Source organism: Myotis nattereri (assembly GCF_964212035.1).
Source record: "Myotis nattereri genome assembly, chromosome: 9".
Lineage (NCBI taxonomy): Eukaryota > Metazoa > Chordata > Mammalia > Chiroptera > Vespertilionidae > Myotis > Myotis nattereri.
The window spans coordinates 14,899,301-14,922,515 of NC_138084.1; the positions used below are offsets into that span (position 1 = coordinate 14,899,301).

Consider the following 23,215-nt stretch of genomic DNA (forward strand, 5'->3'; position numbering starts at 1 on the left):
TAAGAGAAGTGATGAGCCACTTGCAGTCATTTATACATCCATGAAAACATGATTGAGTGTCTTCTATTTGCCAGATACTGTGTTAGGAATGGGGATACAAAGATGATCAAGGTCAAACCTTACCTCCAAGAAGCGCATAGTTTGGTGGTGGCAGATAGACAAGTAAACCAGTAATTACCAAATACTGTGATGAGACTCAGTTCTGGGTGGGGTGCCTGGAGAAGAGTGAGAAGGAGACACATACCATTGCTGGGGTGGAGATGTGAGGGCTTTACAGAGGCAGTGACCCTGAGCCAAGTCTGAAAAGATATTCCTATGGAAGCCAGATCTGCTTGGGTAGTTGAATAATGGATAAGTGGGTGAAGGGCTCTGGATTTGGAGTCAGGGAGCCTGGCTTCAGATAACCAGCTAGGTTGGTGATCTTGGCAAATCATTTAATCTTTTCAGAGCTTCGGTTTTCCCATCTGTGTAGTTGAAATCGTGTATTTATTTAGCAAATATTTATTAAGTGCTAACTGTATGTGCTAAGCAATGTACCAGATGTTCAGGATATGCTGGTGAGTGGAACTAGGTGTGGTTTCCATCCCAGTGGACTAGTCTACTAGTAGTGTGGGGAGAGGGCTTCAGATTTTAGTAAATTAATCTATGCAAATGTAATTGCAATCTCTGCTCAATGCCACGAAGGGTAAGTCACTGTTGAGTCCTCCCTTTCCCTTACCTACCATATCCAATCTGTTAGCAGATTCCACCGGCTCTCCTCTCTCATCACTTTCATCAGTTCCTTCCTCCTCAGCAAGTCTTGCCTAGATTTGGCAGTGGCCTCTAGCTGTTCTCCCTGCTTCTGGTCTTGCTGTTGGTGGTTTGTTCTAACACTTTAGGGAGAGTGATCCTGTGGAACATAATCAGATTGTGCCATGCTTGCCTAAAATCTCCCAGTGACTTTCTACCTCAGTAAAAGCCCACGTCCTTACAGTGGCCTATATGCTTTGCTGTAACCCCGCCCCCCCCCTCCGGTTTCTGTTCATCTCCATCTTCGTTACTGTTGTCCAGCCACATGGGCCTCATTGCTGTTGCCGGAACATTCCTGACACGCTGTTTTCCCAGAGCCTTTCACTTGTTAGTCCTTCTGCCTGGAGAGCTCTTCCCTCAGGTATTCTCATGGCTCTCTCACTCCCATTTCTTCCTTGTCTGCTTTGTTCACTGTCGCATTACCAGCACCTGGTTCCTAACAGGGTCTCCATAAATATGTGCTGAGTAAATGAATGGATTGGGTGTGCAGTCCAGCTGAAGTAGAGAAGTCCGTGTGAGATCAGAGTGGGCACTGGAGAGTGAGGAAGAGTGTGCCACTCTCCAGAAGGAATGCGGAGGGGGGGGCTGAAGGAGGTTTGTCATTTCTGCTTGTGAGAATTAAACAGGCAATGTATGCAGAAGTGCTCTGTGAAAGGACTGCACATATGTAAATTGTTCTGCTGCTGTTTCCAGAGCCTCTGTGGTTGTGCCTGAAGAAAAGATGGCAGACGTATACAGCATTTTGCAGAGCATCCCCCAAAGACAGATTGAAGAAATGCAGAAACAGGTAAGAGGCCAAGCAGTAATTAAGGTATATCTTTTCCTGAACCCTCTAGTCTCGAGGGCCAGTTACCTCCTCTGGTGAATGCCCTACATTATGCCAACCTGCAGAAGAAAGTGGCACTTTGCTGCCTCCCTTTCTGCGTCTCTCTCCTGCTTTCTCATGCCCCCTTTCTCTGTGCTACTTTGAGACCTTCTAAAGCACGCCGCTGCAGTGCCCCTTCTCTGAGTATCCTGTGTTCCAAAAGTGATCTCTTTCCAACCCCATATTTCTAGACTGGACTGATCTCAACTAGAGGTGAGATTATCAGGTTGAAGTAATTCCCAGATAGGTATAAAGGTTTAGCTACTAGATGCCAATAGCACACCCTCATCCCAAGTTGTGACAATCAAAACTATCTAGACATTGCCCAATGTCCCCTGCAGGACAAATTGCTTCGATTGAGAGCCACTGTCCCATTGATAGTTAAGGTCTCAGCTCTCTAAGGTTAGAGAGAGTTCTTTTGTTCTGTAGGACCCTTTCCAGAGTATGCTGGACACTTTGCCCTCTTTTTACTGTCCATCAGTTTAAAACTGACCTTGGCAGGAGTAGCTAAAAAAGATAGCATGCAACTGGTTCTGGGAAGTTTTACACCTCAGTGAATTCTCTTTGGGGAGGTCTCATTTGGATCTTTTTGTAAGACAGCCATAAACCTCTTGCCTCGGTGGTTGATCCATAGAGCCCCTGGTTGGTATGCCAGGGTGACCTGAGGCTGAGGAGCCCAGTGACTTATTTGTTGAGCAACTCAGAACTAGTTGAAGGAGCTGCGAGGACCGTTGTAGCCAGCAGAGGTCTCCATCCACTTTTAAGTGATCATTTTCCTTCTGTGTCAATGTTTCTAAGAAATCCTAAATCCTAAATGCCATGAGCTGCTCTGGTGTTTCACTCTGACATCATCCTCGAAGCCCCTCTCCAGAAACTATTCTTTCATTGAGGAGGAAAGAGTGCTCAGCACAGAATTTTGCTCTCCCTAGATGGGATAGAGCTACCGTTTCTGAGTTGACCCCAAGAATATGGTTTTGGGATCTTGGTGATGAAGGGATTGCAGTAACATTTTGCAACTTAGAGTTCAGTATCAAAAAGGCTATGCTCTGATCAGTGTAGACAATGGCCAAAATCCTTATTGTGCCTTGGGAATTAGCATGTACCGAGACAGAAACATGTTTAGCCTGACAAGAAGAAATTATATGTTCCTCATGACCTTAGATTTGATAGTGAAGCAGCCATAATGTGAAATACAGGGCTAGAGCCTAAAGTAAGTAAGAGCTGTCATTAAGGTAAGGTTTTTGATGAAAAGTACAACTGAGGGCTCTGTTATCTACCCCTGAAGGGCAACAAGAGTGCCGGCATACAAGGCATTGGACAAGCTAAGGGTGGCTTATTATTTGTTGTTGTAGTTTTGTGGATAGGTTAAAAGCCAGTCTCTTCAATTAGTAGAGGATAATAGTTAAAACAGTATCAATCAGCCTTTTATTGTCCTCTGAGCTAAATTAACTAGTTGATTAATTTAGTGAAACCCTAATTAAGTGTGGGGTTTTTTCAAGGGGAGATGATAGGAGATGATAAAAAAATCTGTGATCCTCACTCTCAAAGGCCTAACAGTCATCTTGTGGACATATGGGTATGACCACAAAGAACGTTGAGGAGATGGTGCAGATTTTCTAAAGTACATTAAGGGTCTGAAGTGGAAGGAAGAAGATATGGGGTAGGGATCGATTTATTGGAGAGGTGGCATTTGTGGAAGGCTTTAAAGATGGAGTGTCCCATCAACCATCTTTCTCACAATGGAAAGCAGGAGGAAGTGTGCAATTAAATACTTTCCTATAGTCAAATGGAACATTCATATCCCCAGTCTCTCTTGAATCACAATGAAAAAGAAAGCAATCGAGGATCTTGGGAGGCTGGATAGACACTAGACTGGATAGTTAGAAATGTTTGTGTAGATAGGGAGGAAGGTGTAAATGGATCCCTAGTTTTATCTATTGAGTGGAGTTTCCAAACATTGTTTTATTGGTCAGTGGCTCCACCAGTAGTGACCTCTAACCTCAGCCACACTAGGAGGTGGAAGTCAGGAGCCTGCCTTGCCTTTGAACTCTTCTTTGTACTCAGTTGACTCGGAGCCTTTGAGGTGGCAGAAACATTCAGCATCTTCTTTTCTCTCTCACCTTTAATGCTTGGGTACGTTAAAATATTAGTTTTTCTTCGGCCTGTTGCACTGACTCACTCAGTTTGCCTTCATATTTCCCTACCAGGCATACCAACTATTTGGGCTGCAGAGGCATTCTTGAACATATAATGGGCTGATTAAGAACAAGAAAAAAATGCTTCTATTTAAGAGAAAAAAACCCCATGCATGTGGTACCATCACCTACCAGGGCAGAGTTAGACCTGGTGGTGGTAAAGGAGAGAGCGGAACAGACCTCAGAACAGCAAGAGTGTGTGCAATTATTCCCAGAAGCATCCCTAAAACTAGGCTCTCATTTTATCTTATTTATACATAATTTCAACACAATGAATGATCCGATTTCCATAGCCATAGTATGAAATCCCAAATTTGAAGGGTGAGAGACTAACAGTGAGGGTCTCTGAGGTGGCTCGCCTGTCAGTTTAGCATAAACTGAGAAGGTGGAAAACCTATTTTAAAAATATATCTCTTGCCTGGCTGGGGTGGCTCAGCAGTTGAGCATCGACCCAGGAACCAAGAAGTTGTTGGTTTGATTCCCAGTCAGGGCACATGCTGGGGTTTCAGGCTCAATCCCCAGTGGGGGCGCATGCAGGAGGCAACTGATTGATGATGTTCCTATCTCATCGATGTTTCTATCTCTATACTTCTCCCTTTCTCTCTCTCTAAAACACAACAGCACAAGTCAATAAAAACATTTAAAATAATGAATCTCTTTGCACATGGATATACTGCAGGCAGCTTTGCAGGCTTCACTCCATCACTATGCTCGGGGTGTATCATTGTAAGATGGCAGAATCCTTCAATTCAAAGAAGTACATATTTGTTTGTGTTACATATTTTGGATTTCTGACATCCAAATGATTTTCACCCTGAAAACATTGAACATAGTTCTTTTCCTTCCCCCTGAAGCTGTTAATGAGGCAGTATCTTAAAGTGTAGGAAATACAGAAATTGATATTCCTTGTGATGCCCTTGAATCTTTAAGCAGAGGTTTAAATTGTTTAGTATCCTATATAATAAAAGGCTAATATGCAAATAGACCGAACGGCGGAACAACCGAACAACCGGTCACTATGACATGCACTGACCACCCGGGGACGTGCATGGAACATGGCAGGCGGTGGCCGTGGCGGGATGGTGGAGCAGGTGAGCGGGGGTGCCAGACCAAGGTTGGGTGCCAGTTGCTGTCGTCAGGGCGAGCCTCTGGTGGTTACCGAAAATTCTTTGCTCCTGCGAGCCACGGTCCTGTCCAGAGCTTGCTCCTGTTGCCAGCGCCAGCCCTGCTTGCACCCGCAGCCGGTGCCAGAGCCATCACTTGCACCTGCCTCTTGCATCTGCTGCTGGCACCTGGCGCTGGTTCTGATTGCTCAGTGCCATCAGTGGGTCTGAGCGGCAGCTGCTGGCCCTGATTGCCCCTGAGGGCTTCTCCATCTCCCCCTGCTCCTGAGAGGCAATTGGGGCAGAAGCTGCTGCTTGCACCTGCTGATGGTGCAGAGCAATTGGGACTGGTGCCAGGTCCTGCACTGGCTGTGGGTGCGAGCAGAGCTGGCACCATCAGTGTATGGGAGCGGCGGCAGCCAGAGTGGGCCTGCCAGCAGGGAGGGGACCGGGGGCCGCCTCAGGAGGAGCCGGGAGGTAGTGCGGAGGATGGGCCGAGACCCACCCCTGTGCCCACCGCAGACTTGCGGCCCAAGTTCCTTTCAAGATGCACAAATTTGTGCACTGGGCCCCTAGTATATATATATATTTAAAAATATTGGCTCATGTATTTTATAAAGGTTTCTATCTACATTTTTTTATTTTTTAAGTGTTTTTGTGATTTATTTAAAGGTATCTCACTACACTTTAAACAGAGTAGTGAGATAGCTAGTTGGAAGAGTAAGGTGAAGTTTTCAATGTGAAAAAACAGGATAAAGAGACGTTAAGTAATCCTCCCAAGACCACACAATATGTGAGGGACAGACAGGGAGCCCAACCTATTTTGCTGCCCACAAATTATTCAAATCACTGTGTGGCCAGGATTGAGACTGAAAATCAGGATGAACTTCCCAGTAATTCAGACTAACTGCTTATTAGATAGTCTTTAAAAAGTTATTACTTGAGACATTTAGATTGGACACATCCCTGGAAATATATTGTAAAGACTGTGGAAAAGATTTCACTTCTAATTTCCAGAATCAATATTGTAATGCCTGTCATTCTTATCCCCCCAACTGTGAAAGTGAAAAAATTTTAGCTGAACTCTCAGGGCTTTTAAAAAATGCCTAATATTTGTGCCTCCCTTTCTCCCCCATACTCCAGTCCCCACCTGCCACTCCAAGCTGTTTTCCAACCTCTGCTTTCATACTTGCCCTGAAGAAAGGTATTGGATTGCTTACCCTTAAACAAAACACATTGACCTGATCCTGGAGTTCTTCCTGTGAAACAGACAACCATGGTTCAGATACAGAGTCTGCTCCTTGGCCAGTGGGAGAGCCGTGGGGATGAGTGTAACCACTTCATGGGATATTTTGAATTTCGTAGTACTTTTCCAGAGCGCTGTGTACTCTGTGTTTGAGTTTATCTGAAGGCATAAATCCATACTGTGGAGGATGCTGGCCCATGTATGTTGTGGAAAGCAGGATAAAATAAGGACTCATTTAATTGGAACTCTTAAGGAAGAGCATTTTTGTGTGTTTTAACCCCCCCCCCCAACTTTAGTATTAAGAACCTATTGGAAAAAGACTTTTGCCAAATATCTGATGGGAAGCCAAGAAAAGCATTTTAATAGAACTGTCTGAAATTTATAGTGCACTAGGGCCTGTAAATAAATTTTCTTGTCTTTAAGGTTTGGGCTGATTTGCAGTCATTTTGTATAGCTTCTGAGATTTAAATCCTCACAGGCCAGATGGAGGGACCATAAAGCTGCTTTCCTTGGCAACCTTCGCCTACCTTGTCCATGGCAAACATGAATGAGTAGTCTATGGAACTTAGTCTGTAAATGCTCACTCACCTTATTGTGATACCAGCTTTAATTGTTTTTGTGACTTTTCCTAGAGCAGCCCACCTAAATAGTCTCTAAATTTAAGGTAGAGTCCTTAATTTCATAATGCAAACAAATCACATATGTATCAGCCACCTGCTTTGTTCCTAGTTGTACAGGCGTGTTGAGGGAGATTTTAAAAGGGGGATTCTGTCTTTAAGAAAGACCTCAAGAGTGTCGGGACAGTACTTTCAGCAAAATACATTAAAGGCCGGAAGTGCTGTGTAGTTAGTTGGGGGGGGGGGAGTTAGGGGTAGGTGGGGGTGTCAGGGAGGGTGATGCTCTGTTAGTGCACTAACCTTGGGGGGCGGGGTGGTGGCTTCTGTGAGAGGCTTTGTAGGTAAAATGGAGCAGTTGGGGGCTGGGGGGACTTTGAATACCAGTAGGGAACTGAAGGAAATTCTCTGCAGAGAACTGAAGGCAAGGATAGTAATGACAAGTGAAGAGTAATGAAAAGATGTGTGATGAAAGGGGAAAACAGTTTCAATCAAGCAGATTGAAAAAAAAAATCAAAGAGCTGGAAGGGACCTTAGAAAAGATTCAGCCCTTTCCTCATATTTTACAATCACAAGTAAGCCCTGGAGTTTAAGTAAACTTGGGTTGTCAGGGCCAGAGCTGAGCTCCGCTGGAACCCAGGTCTGACTCCCAGTCTGATGATTCTTTTTTTTTCATTGTCACTGCAGTGTTTTCCAAACTGAGGACCATGATTCATTAGTTGCTCATGAAGTTAAATCATTGGTTCAAGACTGGCATTCTATTTTTAAATAATGAAATATGATAGAAAGGAAAATACCATCATATTACCTAGTAAGGGTAAATATTTCCTGAAACCTTTCAGTTATGTATGTATATATGTAGGGAGTTGCAGAATAAAATGTGTTTATGTGTTTCTTAGTGTGGTTCCTAGTCCACAAAAATTGAAAAATGCTGGTGGTGGAAAGCTTTTGAGTTGGAGAAACCTGAATTCATAGCCTCAGCTATGCTGTCTTACCAGCTTTGTGACTTCAGGCAAGTAACCTGACTTTTCCAAGCTTCAGTTTTTCTTCACTCAGGCCTGGGACTAACAATACTGTAGAGCAGCTGTATGGTTCAGTGAGTAACTTGCTTGAAGCATGAGATTCTGGTCTGTCTGCTCCATGCCGGCAGTGATTTGGGAGCGCTCCGCCTGGGTCTGGGTTTGAATATTGGAAGGAGCCTCCTATTAAGGAGTTTGGACTTCAGGAACCACAGTGAATTACCAGTGCGGATGCATTATGCATTTGCTTCTGGGCTTGGAAACTGGAAAGATAATTCATTCCTGTGGGTTCTGATACACTCTCTACATCTTGACATTCACCTCGCTGTTTTTCTGTTAGAATCAGAATTGCTTATTAAAATAAGTGGTTTTCTAGCTGGCCTTTAAAAAAAATCATTTGGATAAAGTACTATTACTTTTTCCCCTTTTCAGTGAGAAAAAAATATTTGAGGCTTTTCCCCCCTCTTCTAAGTGTCTCTGCCAAATCATGATTTTTTAAAAAAATGTATTTTTATTGCTTTCAGAGAAGAGAGAGGGAGAGAGAGAGAGAGAAACATCAGTGATGAGAGAGAATCATTGATGGGCTGCCTCCTGCACGCCCTACACTGGGGGTCAAGCCCACAACCCAGGCATATTCCCTGACCTGGAATCGAACTATGACCTCGTGGTTCATAGGTTGATGCTCAACCACTGAGCCATGCCAGCTGGTCCAAATCATGACTTTTTTAAAATTTTATTTTATTTTTTTCAGTTGATCAGCATAGCGAGGTTCTCTTGCCAGGTTCTCCCAAATCATGATTTTTGAATTAAAAAATTAAAAAAGATAAACTTATGGAGAGAAATTAAAACTAGAATTGACATTTTGGGTGGTGAGTAGTTGAATCAGAATTTACTGGGTCTGAACTAAAAATAAAGGATTTTCATGTGAATTTAAGTCAGGTATCCTTTAGAATTAGCTGGTCGTCGCCTTCTACTGAAAGGAGAACGAGTTCTTCTATATGATCCTCCTGTACTCGCTTCTTCCCTCCCTCTCCTCCTCCTACCTCTGCCTCCCTGCCCCCGCTCCTTTCTGGCCAGCTCCATCCCATATTTGTAATCCCGCTGGAGAGCAGAGAAGAGAGCCTCATCCCAGATGAATTGGGCCAGGGGCTAAAACACTGCCATAAATCTGCAGCTCATTTTAATGCCACGTTAAAACAGTGTGAGCGGCTGGTTTCCGTGGCCCCTGCCCTCTTTCTTTATGGCCTTCTTTGGCTCTTCTTTTTAAAGAGGCCCTGTGGAGTAATTTTAAAGTTCTTATCAGTTTGCTGACAGCTATATGGGCCTTTCTGCCGAGTCCAGGAGCTCAGGCAGGCGTGTGAAACTTCTGATATTAAAATTGGAGGAAAATGCCAGGCAGAAGGGACTGGGTGGTGCAGCCATGATTTGGAGGTAAAAGACTAGCAAGATCATTAACCTTTGCAGGTCCGGAACTTCACCATTGCGGGATCCATTTCTCTTGGTTGGTAGGGGCAGGGCAGTAAGGGTCAGGCAAGGGAGGATTTCCCAAGGGCTTTTATATTCATTCTGATTAGAAATGCCGTTCTGTTGACAGTTTGTGCTTTCAAGCTCCCGCAAGTGAGCTGGGCAGCCCTGAAGAGTTAGGGGAGCCAGGTTTACAATGTATTTTTTTCCCTAAAGGCCGTCTGGCTGGCTAGACCTTTGCACGCCTGTCTTCGCCAGCTCCGGCTTGTTGTCTCTGTGTCCACAGCATCACTTATCAAATTTAAAGGGACTTTCATCAGTCTGCTTTGCTGCCCTTTTAGACCCGATGGCTAACCCCCAGTAATCCTCCCAGAGTGCTCCCGGGAAACGCCAGGCCCCCTATAAATGTCAGCCTGCCATGGCCCTTTTACTCTCCCTCACAGAGAAGCGACTGGAACCTCTCCCCTACCACTGTTCCTTTCTTTCTTTGCTGGAAAGCTCCGGCAGCAGACAGCTGAGGGGAAGGAAAAACCATTACCTGGATCTAGGCCAGCAGCTTGATGGGAGCTTCAAACTCTCTGGCATCTCCTGACCAGAATGTTTTTCCAGGCATTTCAGAGAAGTGCATCCTTACCCTCCTCCCTTTCAGCTTTCCAGCCTCGATTTCCAAAGGGGTGGGGGGTGGGGGTTGGGATATGCCCTCACGATGGGCTTCATCTCTGCCTGTCCTTTTTCTCCTAACTAAAGCTTTTAGGAAGAGGTTAGTAGAGATAAGCAAAATCCAGTGGATATATATTTTCAACTGCTCTGCCCCTTTTGGCACAAACCCATTACTTTTCTTTTTTTAAAAATAGTTTTGGACATGAGCAGTTTTGCAAGTGTGTTCAATTTAAAATAGCCATTTAGCTTGAGGTTGGGGCAAAAAGCAAGGAATTTTTGTAGTAAGTTAGTGAAATTATAGCACTGTTGATCTAGGATTGATGATTTTCATTGAGCAGACAATAAAAAAAATACTGATTTGTTTTATTACTTGTGTAGCTTCTGTGGGGAGGGTAATTAGGTATAAAAACCTAATACAAGCAATAAAACAAAACAAGGCCCCAGACTCCAAAGCAATAGAACTGCTTTTTTATACATTTCTGGGGACTGAATTGATACCCTGTAATTACTAAGAAGTTTAGTGAACTGGGTGCTATTGCTTATGGTATAATTTTAACAAATTTATTAAAATAATAAATAAATATCTTGGAGGTTCTCAATAAATATGATTATTATTCTTCAATACACAGCCTTTTCAAGGGTCAGGGTAGATGCCTCGTTTGGCATTGGTTAGGTTAGAGAGCTCTCTCTAAAGAAAACCATGGGTTAATCCCTCGTAGTGAGTTCCAAATATGGGGTGTTGCTCCAAAAACTGGCCTCTGTAATAAAAGTATTAAGTATTAACTTGCAGCCTGTATAAGAATTGTCTAACTCTTTGGGGCTGATTTCCCACAGGGTAGGGCTATTTGTGAAGCATTTCTGAGAAATAATTACTCCCTGCAGGAAAAGTAGTCCAGGCTTTGTGAATTCATTATATACCTACTCAGAAAATATCTAGGTTTGTTTATAAAACAATAACTTATAAATTATCAAGTGTTGATATGTTTGGTAAAGAATTCATGGTTTCAAATCTTCTGTAAGGATTAAACTGATCTGTAGGATTTCTGCCTTCATTTATAAATATTAATATGTATGACTAGAGGCCCGATGCCTGAAATTTGTGCAAGGGGCTCGGCCCTCGCAACTGCGGTGGCTTGCCTTGGCCCTCACAGCCCCAGCTTCATCTGGAAGGTCTGGTAGTCCAGAAGGATGTTTGGAAGGTCATTTGGCTGTCTGGTCTAATTAGCATATTGTGCTTTTATTATTATAGATTATATATTTATATATTCAGTCTCCCTTAGCATCACAGAGGTTGAGAGAATTTGGAGTTGCTTAATTATTTTTGTCATGGCATAATTTTCAGTTTTATAATAACATTGTCTTATAATTCTGTGCTATTGTTCTTGAGAACGTATGACAACAATCATGTATTCATTTATTTTCACTTTAGAGACCGTTAAGCCATGGCCCCTGTGGGTCAGTTGGTTGGGCATAGTCCTGTGCACCAAAAGGTTGCCCGTTCAGTTCCCGGTCAGGGCACATGCCTGTATTGCAGGCTCAATCCCCGGTAGGGAGTGTGCAGGAGGCAGCCAATTAATGTTTCACTCTCACATCGATGTTTCTCTCTCTCCCTCTCTCTTCCTCTCTCTCTACAAATCAATAAAAAAATCTAAAAAAAAGTTATTTAATACTGAATCAGATCAGGGTTGGTACGGAAGTAGCTTCACAGAAATCATTTCTGATATTACAGATACCTCTCTCCTTATAACTTATAAGGGGAGAGGTAACTAAATATAACTTAATTTGTTATATTTAAATATGTACTTCCAATTTTATTAAGGAATTTAATGGTAGGGGAGCAGTTCACTTGTTATCTTTCAGATTCCAATACTGTTTACTAAAAGGAGCAAGTGTTTTCTTGTCAGGTATTTGAAGTCCATATATATGTAGTGAAGTGTTTTAACTTTAGGTTATTTTCACCAGGTCTTGATCTTCTAAATGTACCATTTGTGTTCTAGGAAAAGCTTGCAGTTTTTGGTTTCAGCTGCAGACTGAGGGCTGAGCTCTGCAATGAGGCATTTTGGCGTTTGATGTGAACGACTAAAGGTGGTGGCAGACGGAAGGGTCAGAATAGCATCCTGAAGGATTGAGCACAGTACGGAGGGAGCAGCGGTCCTGACTGTACTCCGATTGGCTTAGAATAACCACAAATCAGTGTTCTCCCAAACCTCTTTGCTTAGCAGGTTGTAGGTAACTTTACATATGACGTAACAGCAAGCATAATCTTTGGAAATCTTTTTGGCATAACTGGCAGATGGGAAAGTATGGAAGAAGAAGATTTCAACTGTCTAATTAGCTACCATAGCTGTTTTTAACTGTGAGATGAAGGGAGGATCAGAATTCCCTGTGGGATTTTCAAGCTTCACATCTCTCTCTCACTGTCACTGAAATTCCTGAATGCTTTCTGGGCTAGAGGGTGTGGGTGTGGGTTTCTCTCTAGAATCTCTGCCATGATGAACCTGAGTTACTCTTACTTGTGGGTATATTGTTAGCCTTCAGGTGAAAAAAGTGGGGAGGGATTGAGAACCTCTGACTTAGCATGTGGAGCTATTTCAAGCTTCTCTGTCTGTTCAATTTTGGGAACGTACCTTGGGGTTTCTACTCAGAATCAATAGGAGAGCTCACATGGATGACACTTAATCAGAAGGTGGGGCTTTCCAGCAGCAAACAGCTGGTGGAGGACTCCTGTGTGGCTGTCAGGGGAGCAGTGACACTGTTCTCAATTTCTCCTTTCCTGGGAGTGCACAGGGACAGTGAAGGGCTCTCATGAGCTGACTGCTGACTTAGTGTCCCCAGCCAATTAAAGAACCTGCCAAAGAAATCTCCTTAGCTTCACTGGAATCGTTACATCATGGGCAACAGTAGAGGAGAGAACGCCCCTAACGTGGCGTGACATGATGACAGCTTTGGGGATGACATAACTTTCCAAGTTCTGTCTTCTTAGTCCCTTCACATATTGTGTTTGTGTGTGTATCTTAATTAAAAGAAGCAGGCAGGCCTTTCAAGTGTGCCTGGTTGGAGTGAGGCTTGTTTTATATTTGCCTTCTCTAATCAAACAAACGAATGCTTGCTTTCTCCGGGTTTTAACATAGCAAACATGGGAAATCTCACCCAGGCAGATTCCTTTGCAACAAGTTGACCCAAGTTATGCTCTTATTTATTTATTTTTGATGACAGATCCTGATTAAAGGTTTCCAATCCACCTTTCAGCTCTTTCATGGGAGCCGTCAGGAGAGAGCCGGTCAGCTGCTAATCACTACCCAGGCTCCCCGACCGGACCTAGGGAACAGTGGGGCCCGGAGGCATGGATAACTCAGAAGTCTGGACACAGCAGACACGAGTCCCTCGTCTCTTAGCTGGGAAGGTTTGACCAAACACAATTTTATTGGTCAGTGGCTCCTGCTTTAGTAACCTTTCACCCCTATGGTTCTCGGTGGTGCAAGCCACTGGCCGGCCTTGCCTTTGAACTCCTCATGGCTCCTGCCACCTCAAAGGCTCCCAGTCAGAGGCTCCTGTTTTGCTTGGGATCTCTCCTCACAGCAGGATGTCAGCAGTTGGGAAAACTGATCCATCCTTAGAACATTGACATATCTGAAGGTGATACCCCTGAGACTCGAAACCTATGGCTTTCTATTTCAGGAGCTGTCTGTCATATGTCAGGAAACATGACTCAGGCTCCCCCTTTTCCTCCTCGATCCCTTCTTGTTTCCCATAGGACAGGAGATCATAACATGGGAGCATTCCCTACGAGTATTCACAAAGTCCTCCCCTACCTTCAAGCTCTTTCACCCACTTTCATTCTGACTTGCCCCAAGTAGCATGCATTTTTAAAGAATTTTCCTTTTAAATAGGACTAAAACATGAAAATCATGTTCATCCTTGGTGTCTGGAAGCACAATTATAAAGATGACATACTGAAAAAATAATGGGGTTTACATGTTCCAACACAGGCTTCTAGATCAGAGGAGCCCTTCTTGTGAGATAGCCCTGGAGTACTTTTCACTGCCTTCTTGATTCCATTCTACCTTTTGGGAAAATTAACATCTTGCAAGAAGACAGAAATATCATGGACTGCCCTCCCACATCTGCTTGGCTTCCTGCCTAAGGAACAGGAATGAGAGCTTTAGTATTGAGAGGCAAACCCAGGGACCCACGGATGTTAGATGACTTCAATATAGCTTCTCTGGCAAGAAATCAAACTTCTCATTCTAAGAATATTGATAGCGAATGCCTCTTCTACTCATGATGCCTTTAGCTTAGAAAAAGAGCAAATGATCTCTGTTGACATCCTCTGCTTTTCTGGAGTTCAAATAGAATATTACTGAAATCTTTTGTAAAAAGGACATGCTGGCAAGGTCTTTTCCTGCCTCTGAGCAAAGGTTGAGTTTTTAGCAGCCCATCCAGGTTTCAGAAGAGCCAGGCCTAATTTTACCGCTGTCTTGCTTAAATTTCCCAGTTGGCAAAGGGAAGGGGGAAATCAACATTTCTCCTGTGTCTGGTGCTCTATTGGGAGCTTCCTCATGAAAATTTGATGAGCTACTTGTTATTCTAATTTTTATAAAGGAGGAAAGCGAAAGTTAGAGGTTAATTGATGGCCTGAGGTTACAAAGTTTATATAGCCGACTTGGGATTGGGTAGAATTTGTGGCATGTGATTAAAAAGTATGAAGTTTATTTGTAACGCTCTATTTTTCTTTGTTTTGAGCACCTTTTGAACTTCTATAATCATCTACACTATTAAATGCCCATGTTTGGTAAGACACTGTACATGGTTCAGAACTGTACAAACCATGGTCCTTGTTCTCAAGCGGCCAGCAATCTTAAAGGGGGAGGTATGCAATGTCACTAATGTCTATATTAGTTCGCTAGGGGTGCAGCACAAAACGTCATAGACTGCGTGACTTAAGCAACAGAAACTTATTTTCTCACAGTTCTAGAGGCTGGAAGTCCTAGATCAAGATGTCAGCAGGGTTGGCTGCTCCTGAGCCCTCTCTCCTTGGTTTGCTGATGGCCACCCTTTTGCTGCCTCTCTGCGTGTCATCCCTCTGTGCATGAGCACCCCGGGGCCTCTCTGTGCGTCCAAGTATCCTCCTCTTAAAAGGACAGCTGTCAGATTGGAGTAGGGTCCACCTACAACCTTATTTTAACGTAATCACCTCTTTAAAGCCCTATCTTCAACTACAGTCAAATCCTGGGGTACAAAGGGTTAGGGCTCCAACATATAAATTTTGAGGGGTCACAGTTCATCCCATACCAATGTCCATATAAGGTACAACAGCCAAAGTCAATAGGTGTCCTTTATTTTTATTTTTAAAAATTTCTTTATTGATTAAGTTATTACATAAGTGTCCTTATCCCCACATTACCCCCTATCCCCCCACTCATGCCCTCACCCCCCTGTTGTCTGTGTCCATTGGTTAGGCCTATATGCTTGCATATAAGTCTTTTGGTTGATCTCTCCCCCTTACTCCCACCCTCACCTAAGTTCCCTCTGAGGTTTGATGGTCTGATCGATGCTTCTCTGTCTCTGGATCTGTGTTTGTTTATCAGTTTATGTTGTTCATTCTATTCCATAAATGAGTGAGATCATGTAATATTTATCTTTCTCTGACTGGCTTATTTCACTTAGCATAATTCTCTCCAGTTCCATCCATGCTGTTGCAATGGTTAAGAGTTCCTTCTTTTTTTTACGGCAGCATAGTATTCCATTGTGTAGATGTACCACAGTTTTTAATCCACTCATCTGCTGATGGGCACTTAGGCTGTTTCTGAATCTTAGCTATGGTCAACTGTGCTGCTATGAACATAGGGGTGCACATATCCTTTCTGGTTGGTGTTTCTAGTTTCTTGGGATATAGTCTTAGAAGTGGGATCACTGGGTCAAATGGGAGTTCCATTTTTAGTTTTTTGAGGAAACTCCATACTGCTCTCAATAGGTGTCCTTTAGTGGCTCCTACTGTAGAATCCACTTCTGAGGTGTTTTTTGCTAATCCCATTCTCAGCTTCTTACCAGGTATGAGCAGTATAGCAGTAAGGTACACCAAAAAGGCGGGTGGGGTGGAATGGGTAAAGAATAATCTTTTTAAAATATATTTTTATTGATTTCAGAGAGGAAGGGAGAGGGGGAGAGAGATAGAAACATCAACGATGAGAGAAAAGCATTGATCTCCTGCCTCCTGCACGCCCCCCTACTGGCGATTGAGCCCGCAACTTGGGCATGTACCCTTGACCAGAATTGAACCTGGGACCCTTCAGTCTGCAGGCTGATGCTCTATCAAAACAATATAAAAACTGAACTAGGGAAAATGCTCAGTTTTTCTATTGTGTTTTTGGAAAGGTTCTTAGCAATGAGATTTTTTTTCATTGAAATTTGAAATATCACAATTCATATTTTAATTAACAGAAAGGGAAAGTTCAAAGTATAGGAATATGCACCAGATTGAGAGCTTTAGGACTTCAAAAATGCTTGAAAATTTAAAAAAGATTTAACAATGCAGAAAACCTCTTTTTGTGATAAAGATGATTCTTCATTCTTAATCTTGTGCCATTCAAGATTGATTTGGGTGCAGGAGAAACTGAGGATAGTAAAAGAAAAAGATATATAAAAATATTGTACTTCTGTTTCTAAAGAGATTATTAACTTAGCCTATAACCATACATGCCTACTATTTGTTGACTCATAAATACATCGTCTGTATCAAACCACACAACACACGCCCCAACTCATACATGTACACTTGGGCCTCACCTTGTCCCATGTTCTAGTTCTTTCTCTGTATCCTTTCTCTGATGATAACTCAGGGTTTTAAACTCTTTATAGGAATCAAGCATGTAGTCCGACGCCATGTGAGTTGTAAAGAGCTTGTAATTACATACTGACCCTTGAAAAAAACACCTGGTCTGATTAAAAACTAACAAACTTAAGCAAGCGCCCTATTTTGCCATTAGAAAGTATCGCCCTAGACTTCATCATTTAGACCTCTTCTCACATTTTTGTGATGACTAAGGAATATATGCTGTAGCCATTTTCTCTGATAAGTAAGTGGAACTAACTGCATATTAAATCTGTAATCACTTCCCATAAATATGAATGCTGAGACTGGAGGTGAACAGAGGAAAGCTTTGCTTCTAAGTGGGTGAAATGTGCTTGTATATGAACCTTTGAGAATTTTCCCACCAGCGCTGTTTCAGAATAGTATTTGGGTACTGGTCCATGTACTTGCTTGTTTTTCTAACCTTTGAGTGACTCATAGTTTGGGATGGAAGAATGAGATCGAGAATTCCTAGGAACTGAGCTATACAAAGGGAAAGTTGTGTCTTCAGCTGTTCACTTGGGATAGGACTGCTCTGATGTTGAGAGTTCTTCAGAAATTCTTGGGACAGTGCTAGGGAGACATTGCCTGGGACACCATGTAAAAATGTCTTCATCGAAGTGCCAGGAGAAGGGGGGAAATGAAGAGGTGGCTAGCAAAATGCTAGGCATGGAGAAAGTTAGATTTAAAGAGGTAAATACCTTGTAGCCAGCCAAGAGACAAGGTTTTGAGCAAGTTCTCAAAGTTCTGAGAAGGGCGAGAAAGAGAAAAATCCATTTAGTGTTGCGCAGTTCCATAACAGCATTTGTTAATATTAAGGTGATTTTTTTCTTTTCATTTCCTATGTGCCAGCTGGATAAAGACTATTTTAAACAAGACAAAACAGCAACAACAAATCTGTGGATTCTAAATTCTAGTATATTTTTAGAAGGCTGAGAATGTGGGAATGAGGTAAAAATAAAATTGAGACTAAATCCTAGGAGTTACTAATTCCTAGTAAGAATCATGGGTTCTGTATGAGATCCTGGGAGAAGAGCAAAACCATGCTCACTAAGGTGTGACACGTTGGGTCTTGCACTGGGCCGTGGCTGCATTTAAACGGTTCTCAGCTCTTCCCTCGGAGCAGCACAGCTTAAAATAGAGACCCTACTGGTTAAGCCACGTCTAGTCCTGCGTTGTTGCTGCTGCTGGGAAAAATGAGTGGTGACGTTGACAAGGGCATTCTACCTTAATCCATTCCCGTTTTCCAAGACACTTGAGCCTCACTCTAGAGGGGCTGCAGGACACCAGTGTAAAGAAGTCATGAGAACCCACAGAAACCCACTACCCTAAATCTGTAGTGTTTATGGGCCAATTTCTTGAATCCTTGCCCTTCAGTGGGGGCTAGTAAATTGTTAGTTTGGCTGGGAAGGTAAGTTCCACCCCCTAAAACATCAGCGAGTAGAGAATACATCCTGATTTTTGTGTTAAAATTGTCAGATGAATTAGAAAAGGAGGTGATGGATGATGGGGAGTCAGCTGACCTCTATCAGAAGGACTAAGAATAATCTGGACTGTGAGAAGTTGGGGTAATACTAATTCGTGTGTGTGTGTGTGTGTGTGTACGTGTGTAATCTTACTGGGTATTGCTGGGATGTGAGAGTTTGGTTTTTTGTATTTACTTTAAAAATTATTTTGTAGCTGGTTACTTTATAAATTTTTACTTTTAGCACTGGCGCATTTTTAGCTGATTCTCAAGGGTTTTCTTGATAGCAAATCTATGGAAAGCTGTAGGGTTTATTTTCAGATTTCTTTCTGTTTTCTTATTACACTAATTTTTTAGATTTATTTTATTCTCTTCCAAATTACAAAATTGGATACTAAATTTTTGTACAGTAATGCGTTGTACATCAGAGTAAAGTTAAAGTATTATATTAAAAGCATTGAAATTTCAGAAATATTTGAGGTCTTTAACATATTTCACATCTAATATTTTTAATAAAAATTGGCTATATGTTTTCTCTTTTAAGTAGATGAGATATGTTATCAGGCTTCAACTTAATGTTATTAATTTTAGTGAAATTATTAATGAGGAAAGAAAATGTTTTAATATTTTCTATCAGCCACAGATCCCCATAGATTTAAGGATTTTAATAGAATGCCATACTGTATATAAATAAACTAGGTTGAAAAATTTATAAGACTCAGTGAATTCAACTTCATGGTTTTTATTCCTTTCAAAATACACTAAATATAGTGTGCTAGCCCCAGCTGGTTTGGCTAGTGGATAGAGTATCGGCCTGTGGACTGAAGGGTCCTGGATTCAGTTCTGGGCAAGAGCACATACTAGGGTTGCGGGCTCAATCCCCAGTAGGGGGGTATGAAGGAGGTAGCCGATCAATGATTCTCTCTCATCATTAATGTTTTTCTCTCTCCCTCTCCCTTCCTCTCTGAAATCAATAAAAAACGTATTAAAAAAATAGTGTGCTAATTTTTTTGGTACTCCTTCCTCCAGGAGATGGAGCTTAATTATCTTCGCCTTGAATTTGGACTGAACATGGTGACATGAATAGAATATGGAATGGGAACAGTAGTAACCTTATAATGGAGAAACCTCACAGACCCCGTCTTAACCAGGTGACCAAGGTTAACTTCACCTGTAATAAGTCATGTTGATATCAGATATCTCCCAATACGATGTGAAGAGAAGGGCATATCACCTCTAGTATTTTCTAATATCCATAACCTCTAATAATTAGAAAACATCAGATCAATCCAAACTGAGGGACAGTCTACAAAATTCCTGACCATTTCAACTCAAAAGTGTCCAGGTGATGAAAGATGAGGAGAGACTGAGAAACTCACAGGTTGGCGGAGACTAAGGAGACATGACAACTAAATGCAGTGTGCTGGCCTGGGTCAGAGTTCACAGGAAAAGCCCTTAGAAGAAAACCGAGGAACTCTGAAAAGTCTGTGGTTTAGTTAACTTCTTAGTTTTGATCATTATACCATGGTGAGACAAGAGGCTAACATTGGGGGCAGCTCAGGCTGAGGGGAATCTGGGGGCGCTCTGCACTAAGATTGCACTTGTTCTCTAAGTCTAAAATTATTTCAAAATAAAAAGTTTAAAAAGAAAGCAGTTACAACTTTGCATGGTAAAGAAGTAAAAAACACACACAAATATTTACACTTACCAAAAATTGTGAAATGAACTCTGCTTCCTGTTTTGTGAACAAATGTCTGTGGTTTTGGGTAAAATTCCAGTGAGTGTGATATGTGTGGGTTCCTCAAGTGCCGTGTTCAAGTGATTGAGATGATGGGGCTGGAAACACTGTCCCCGAGGATGGAAAAGGGCCTTGAGAGATATCACAGACTTCCAGGGGGAGGATGCATGTGGAGAGGGCAAATAAAGCAGCTTCGTGAGGGAGCTTACTACTATTTTATGTAGTAAGGTATTTTCAGTGTAACTAAATTAACAAGATAAATGTTTTAAGAAAAAAATGGTGTACTGATAAATCCCAGGTATTGTAGCCTTTTATGTTTCAGGAATCCCTTTTTATTTTAAAGAAGGCAAGTTCTATTGTTGTTTATTGAATCCTTGAGTAAAGGTGTATCAAATACTTGTGGACTCCTCCTCCAGAAAATCTGGTCACATGGGCATTGTACAGTTTTCTAAACCCTTCGCCACATGAGAAGTGCCTCTGAGTGGTTTTGTTGATATTCTGTCCCCTAATTTTAAGTAAGTTGTCATCTAACTCTTACGTTTATAAAAATGGAGTAAGCAAAAGAAGAAAGAAAACCGGTCTTGTTTGTGGCCATTCTCAGCTAGAAATCAGGGTGCTTGGAAAGTTCCTCATGAAGGGCCTTGGCTCCCTGCTCCTGCGCGCTCGCCCTTATGGCACGGATGCCCGCTGCATAGGAAGCCTGGACAGGCAGGGATGCTCGCGGTCCCATTTGTCACAGCAAACAAAGGAAAGGACGTGGGCGCCTTTCGTACATGTGTTTGGAAAGACTTGGAATCCCTTTGGAAGTTTCAGATTCATCTTCAGACACAGCTTTGAAAAATTAATCCACGAGGTGTGGAAATATTTTCCAGCCCTTCGCCTGAAATAAATGGTTCTGTCAGTGAGAGTGTGTTAAGAGAAAGTTTCCTATAGCTCACATCTCTTGAATTTCCTAGCTGCTCAGAGGCAGCGTACTTTTGCATCTTTAATGGTGCAGCTGTGTGTTTTTTTAAGCTTTTTGAGGGAGAAGGTGAATGTTTTATTTAGTTTCCATCTCTCTACTGAAAACCCCCACCTAGTCATGCAAGTTGCTTACCTTTTTCACTAGAGTCTTTAACTTACTGCTAATAATTATTTTTAAAGTCCCTGTCGGATAGTTCTACCATCTTGGTCCTCTTTGGGTCTGGTTCTTTAGACAGCTTTGTATTATGGCACTGGGTTGTTTACTCTTGTTTTTTGTTGTTGTTGTTGTTTATTTGTTCCTGATAAATTTTGGTGGAATAATGGACACTCTCTGTAGAGAAACAGGAGACTACGGTAAATGTCGTGTCCAGAAACGGACACACCGCTTCTTCTGTCAGGCCATGCGTGTGGGAGGTTACTCACTCTGGTCATTGGGCTGGGTTTGGGTTTTCCTGTGGCTAGACTTCCTTCAGCACACCCCAGACTCAGATGCCGCCAGCGGTCAGCTGCTGCTACTGTGTTATGAGTGTGGGGCCCGAGGACTGAGGTTTTTCTCGGACTTCCCACCTCACCCTGCGCTTCCACAGGCCCTGCTGCCTGTGCCGCCAGGAGGTCTTCCCCCTCAGCGGGAGACTTTCACTGCTTGTGTGAGGTGCTGGCTCTTGATGGGGGCAGTAGGGTTCTCCCTACCCACCGGCAGGCCCATTTGTGGAGCCTTCTCAGAGTTCCTGCTTCTTCTGCCCGTGGCAGCTGTCTGCTGCAGGGAATCTTGGGTTGGAGAGTGCCCTGCCCCTCTCTTACTAGTAGCTGACCTCTGCGTGGTGTCAGAGCAGGATCCTGACCTGCGTAAGTTTTCTTACTTGTCCTCCAGGGACCGGTGGCTTTTGCTTCTGCTCCCACAGGGCGTGTAGCCTAGTCTGGGATTCCTGGTGGGAGGTGGCTTCCTCAGTGCATGGCTTAGGGTGTAGCTCGCAGGGGCTGTGGCTTTAACCCTCCCCAGTGGCAGGCTGCCTTTCCTTCCTCTCCCAGAGGCAGTGCCTCTGTGCCTGACCTTGGGTTGGGAGCATTTTCTGATCCTCCCGCAGCAGTTGAAAAGCCTTTGCTTTGGGTAAGAAAAAACTCCAAGAAATGGGCAGGGATTTTAGGTGTGTGCTGTTCAGGACTCTCTCTGGTTTCCTTCCCTTCTGCAGTCTTTCTCAAAAACACCCAGTAGAATAGAACTTGCAAATGAATGCGGACTACCCTGTGTTTGGAGCTTCCACAGTGTTTACTAGCCCACTCAGTTTTAAGAATTCGTTAAAATTTTAGTTGCCTTCTTTGGCTGCTTTTATGGTAGCCACCTCTCCCTTCCATAGTCTTCCAAAGCTGAAATCATGTATGTCCCATCTCTCCTGGAGGAGCTTGTCACCTTCTGAAATTTTGTTTTTCTCCCTCAAATCCACGTCCCTCATCTTTCATCTTTTAAAATTCTGTCTACAAGATGCAGTCATTATTATTAAATGATTATTTGCCCTTTTAACTTCGTGGGTTGGAACTTAGAAGATTTGGAAAGTTCCGTGAGTTGCCTGTGCCTCCTTGTGCCGATGAGGCAGTATTGTTGGGTGGGTTTGTTCTTTCAACAAACATTTGACTGACTGCTCTTTGACAGGCACTGTGCTAGAGGCTGGAAATTCAGTATGAGCAAAGCCAGATGCATTCCCACACCCATGGTTTCTGCAGAAGTACTGTCCTCTTCCTTGAAAGCATAGAGAGTCGGCTACAAGGCACATGTTATTGGTTGCTGTACTTGTCATTATAAAGTTCTGTCACACTCCCATTTGATGTATTTTTATTATTTCTAACTCTACTGTCTGATCAGTTGGATTTCTTTACTGTCTATAAGAATTGAGATGGCTGGAGTGTAACATTGAGATCCTACTCTGTCTCTCTTCTTTCTTCTTCCATTCCCAAAACAAAAAGTGTTAACGGCATTCTAATGTAAGTGATGAAGACCCTAAGAGGACAGGATGAATGTAAATTTTGAGGAGAGAGCTAACATTTTCTGATTGTCTGTTTTGCATTAGGACTTTATAAGAAAGAAGCTTCATAAACCTCATCTCATCAATCATTAAAGCTTCATGAGATAGGTGTTAGGATCTTCATCTCACAGATTTCAAACTTGAAATTGTGCAAGATGCTCATAGCCATGGCTCTTTATACTATACTACACTGGCTTCCTTTAAACTTGTATTATTGCTGTTAGTT

At 42.7% G+C, this 23,215-nt stretch overlaps 1 protein-coding gene across 2 annotated transcripts in view; it reads left to right on the plus strand.

Annotated features, from left to right (window-relative positions):
* Positions 1 to 23,215, plus strand: part of EXT2 (exostosin glycosyltransferase 2) — a 123,091-nt gene that overhangs the window by 24,636 nt on the left and 75,240 nt on the right. For both annotated transcript variants that reach the window (XM_081098502.1, XM_081098503.1), the window contains one exon: positions 1,483 to 1,576. In XM_081098502.1, coding sequence (XP_080954628.1) covers positions 1,483 to 1,576 — 94 coding nt within the window. The remainder of the gene's footprint in view (positions 1 to 1,482; positions 1,577 to 23,215) is intronic.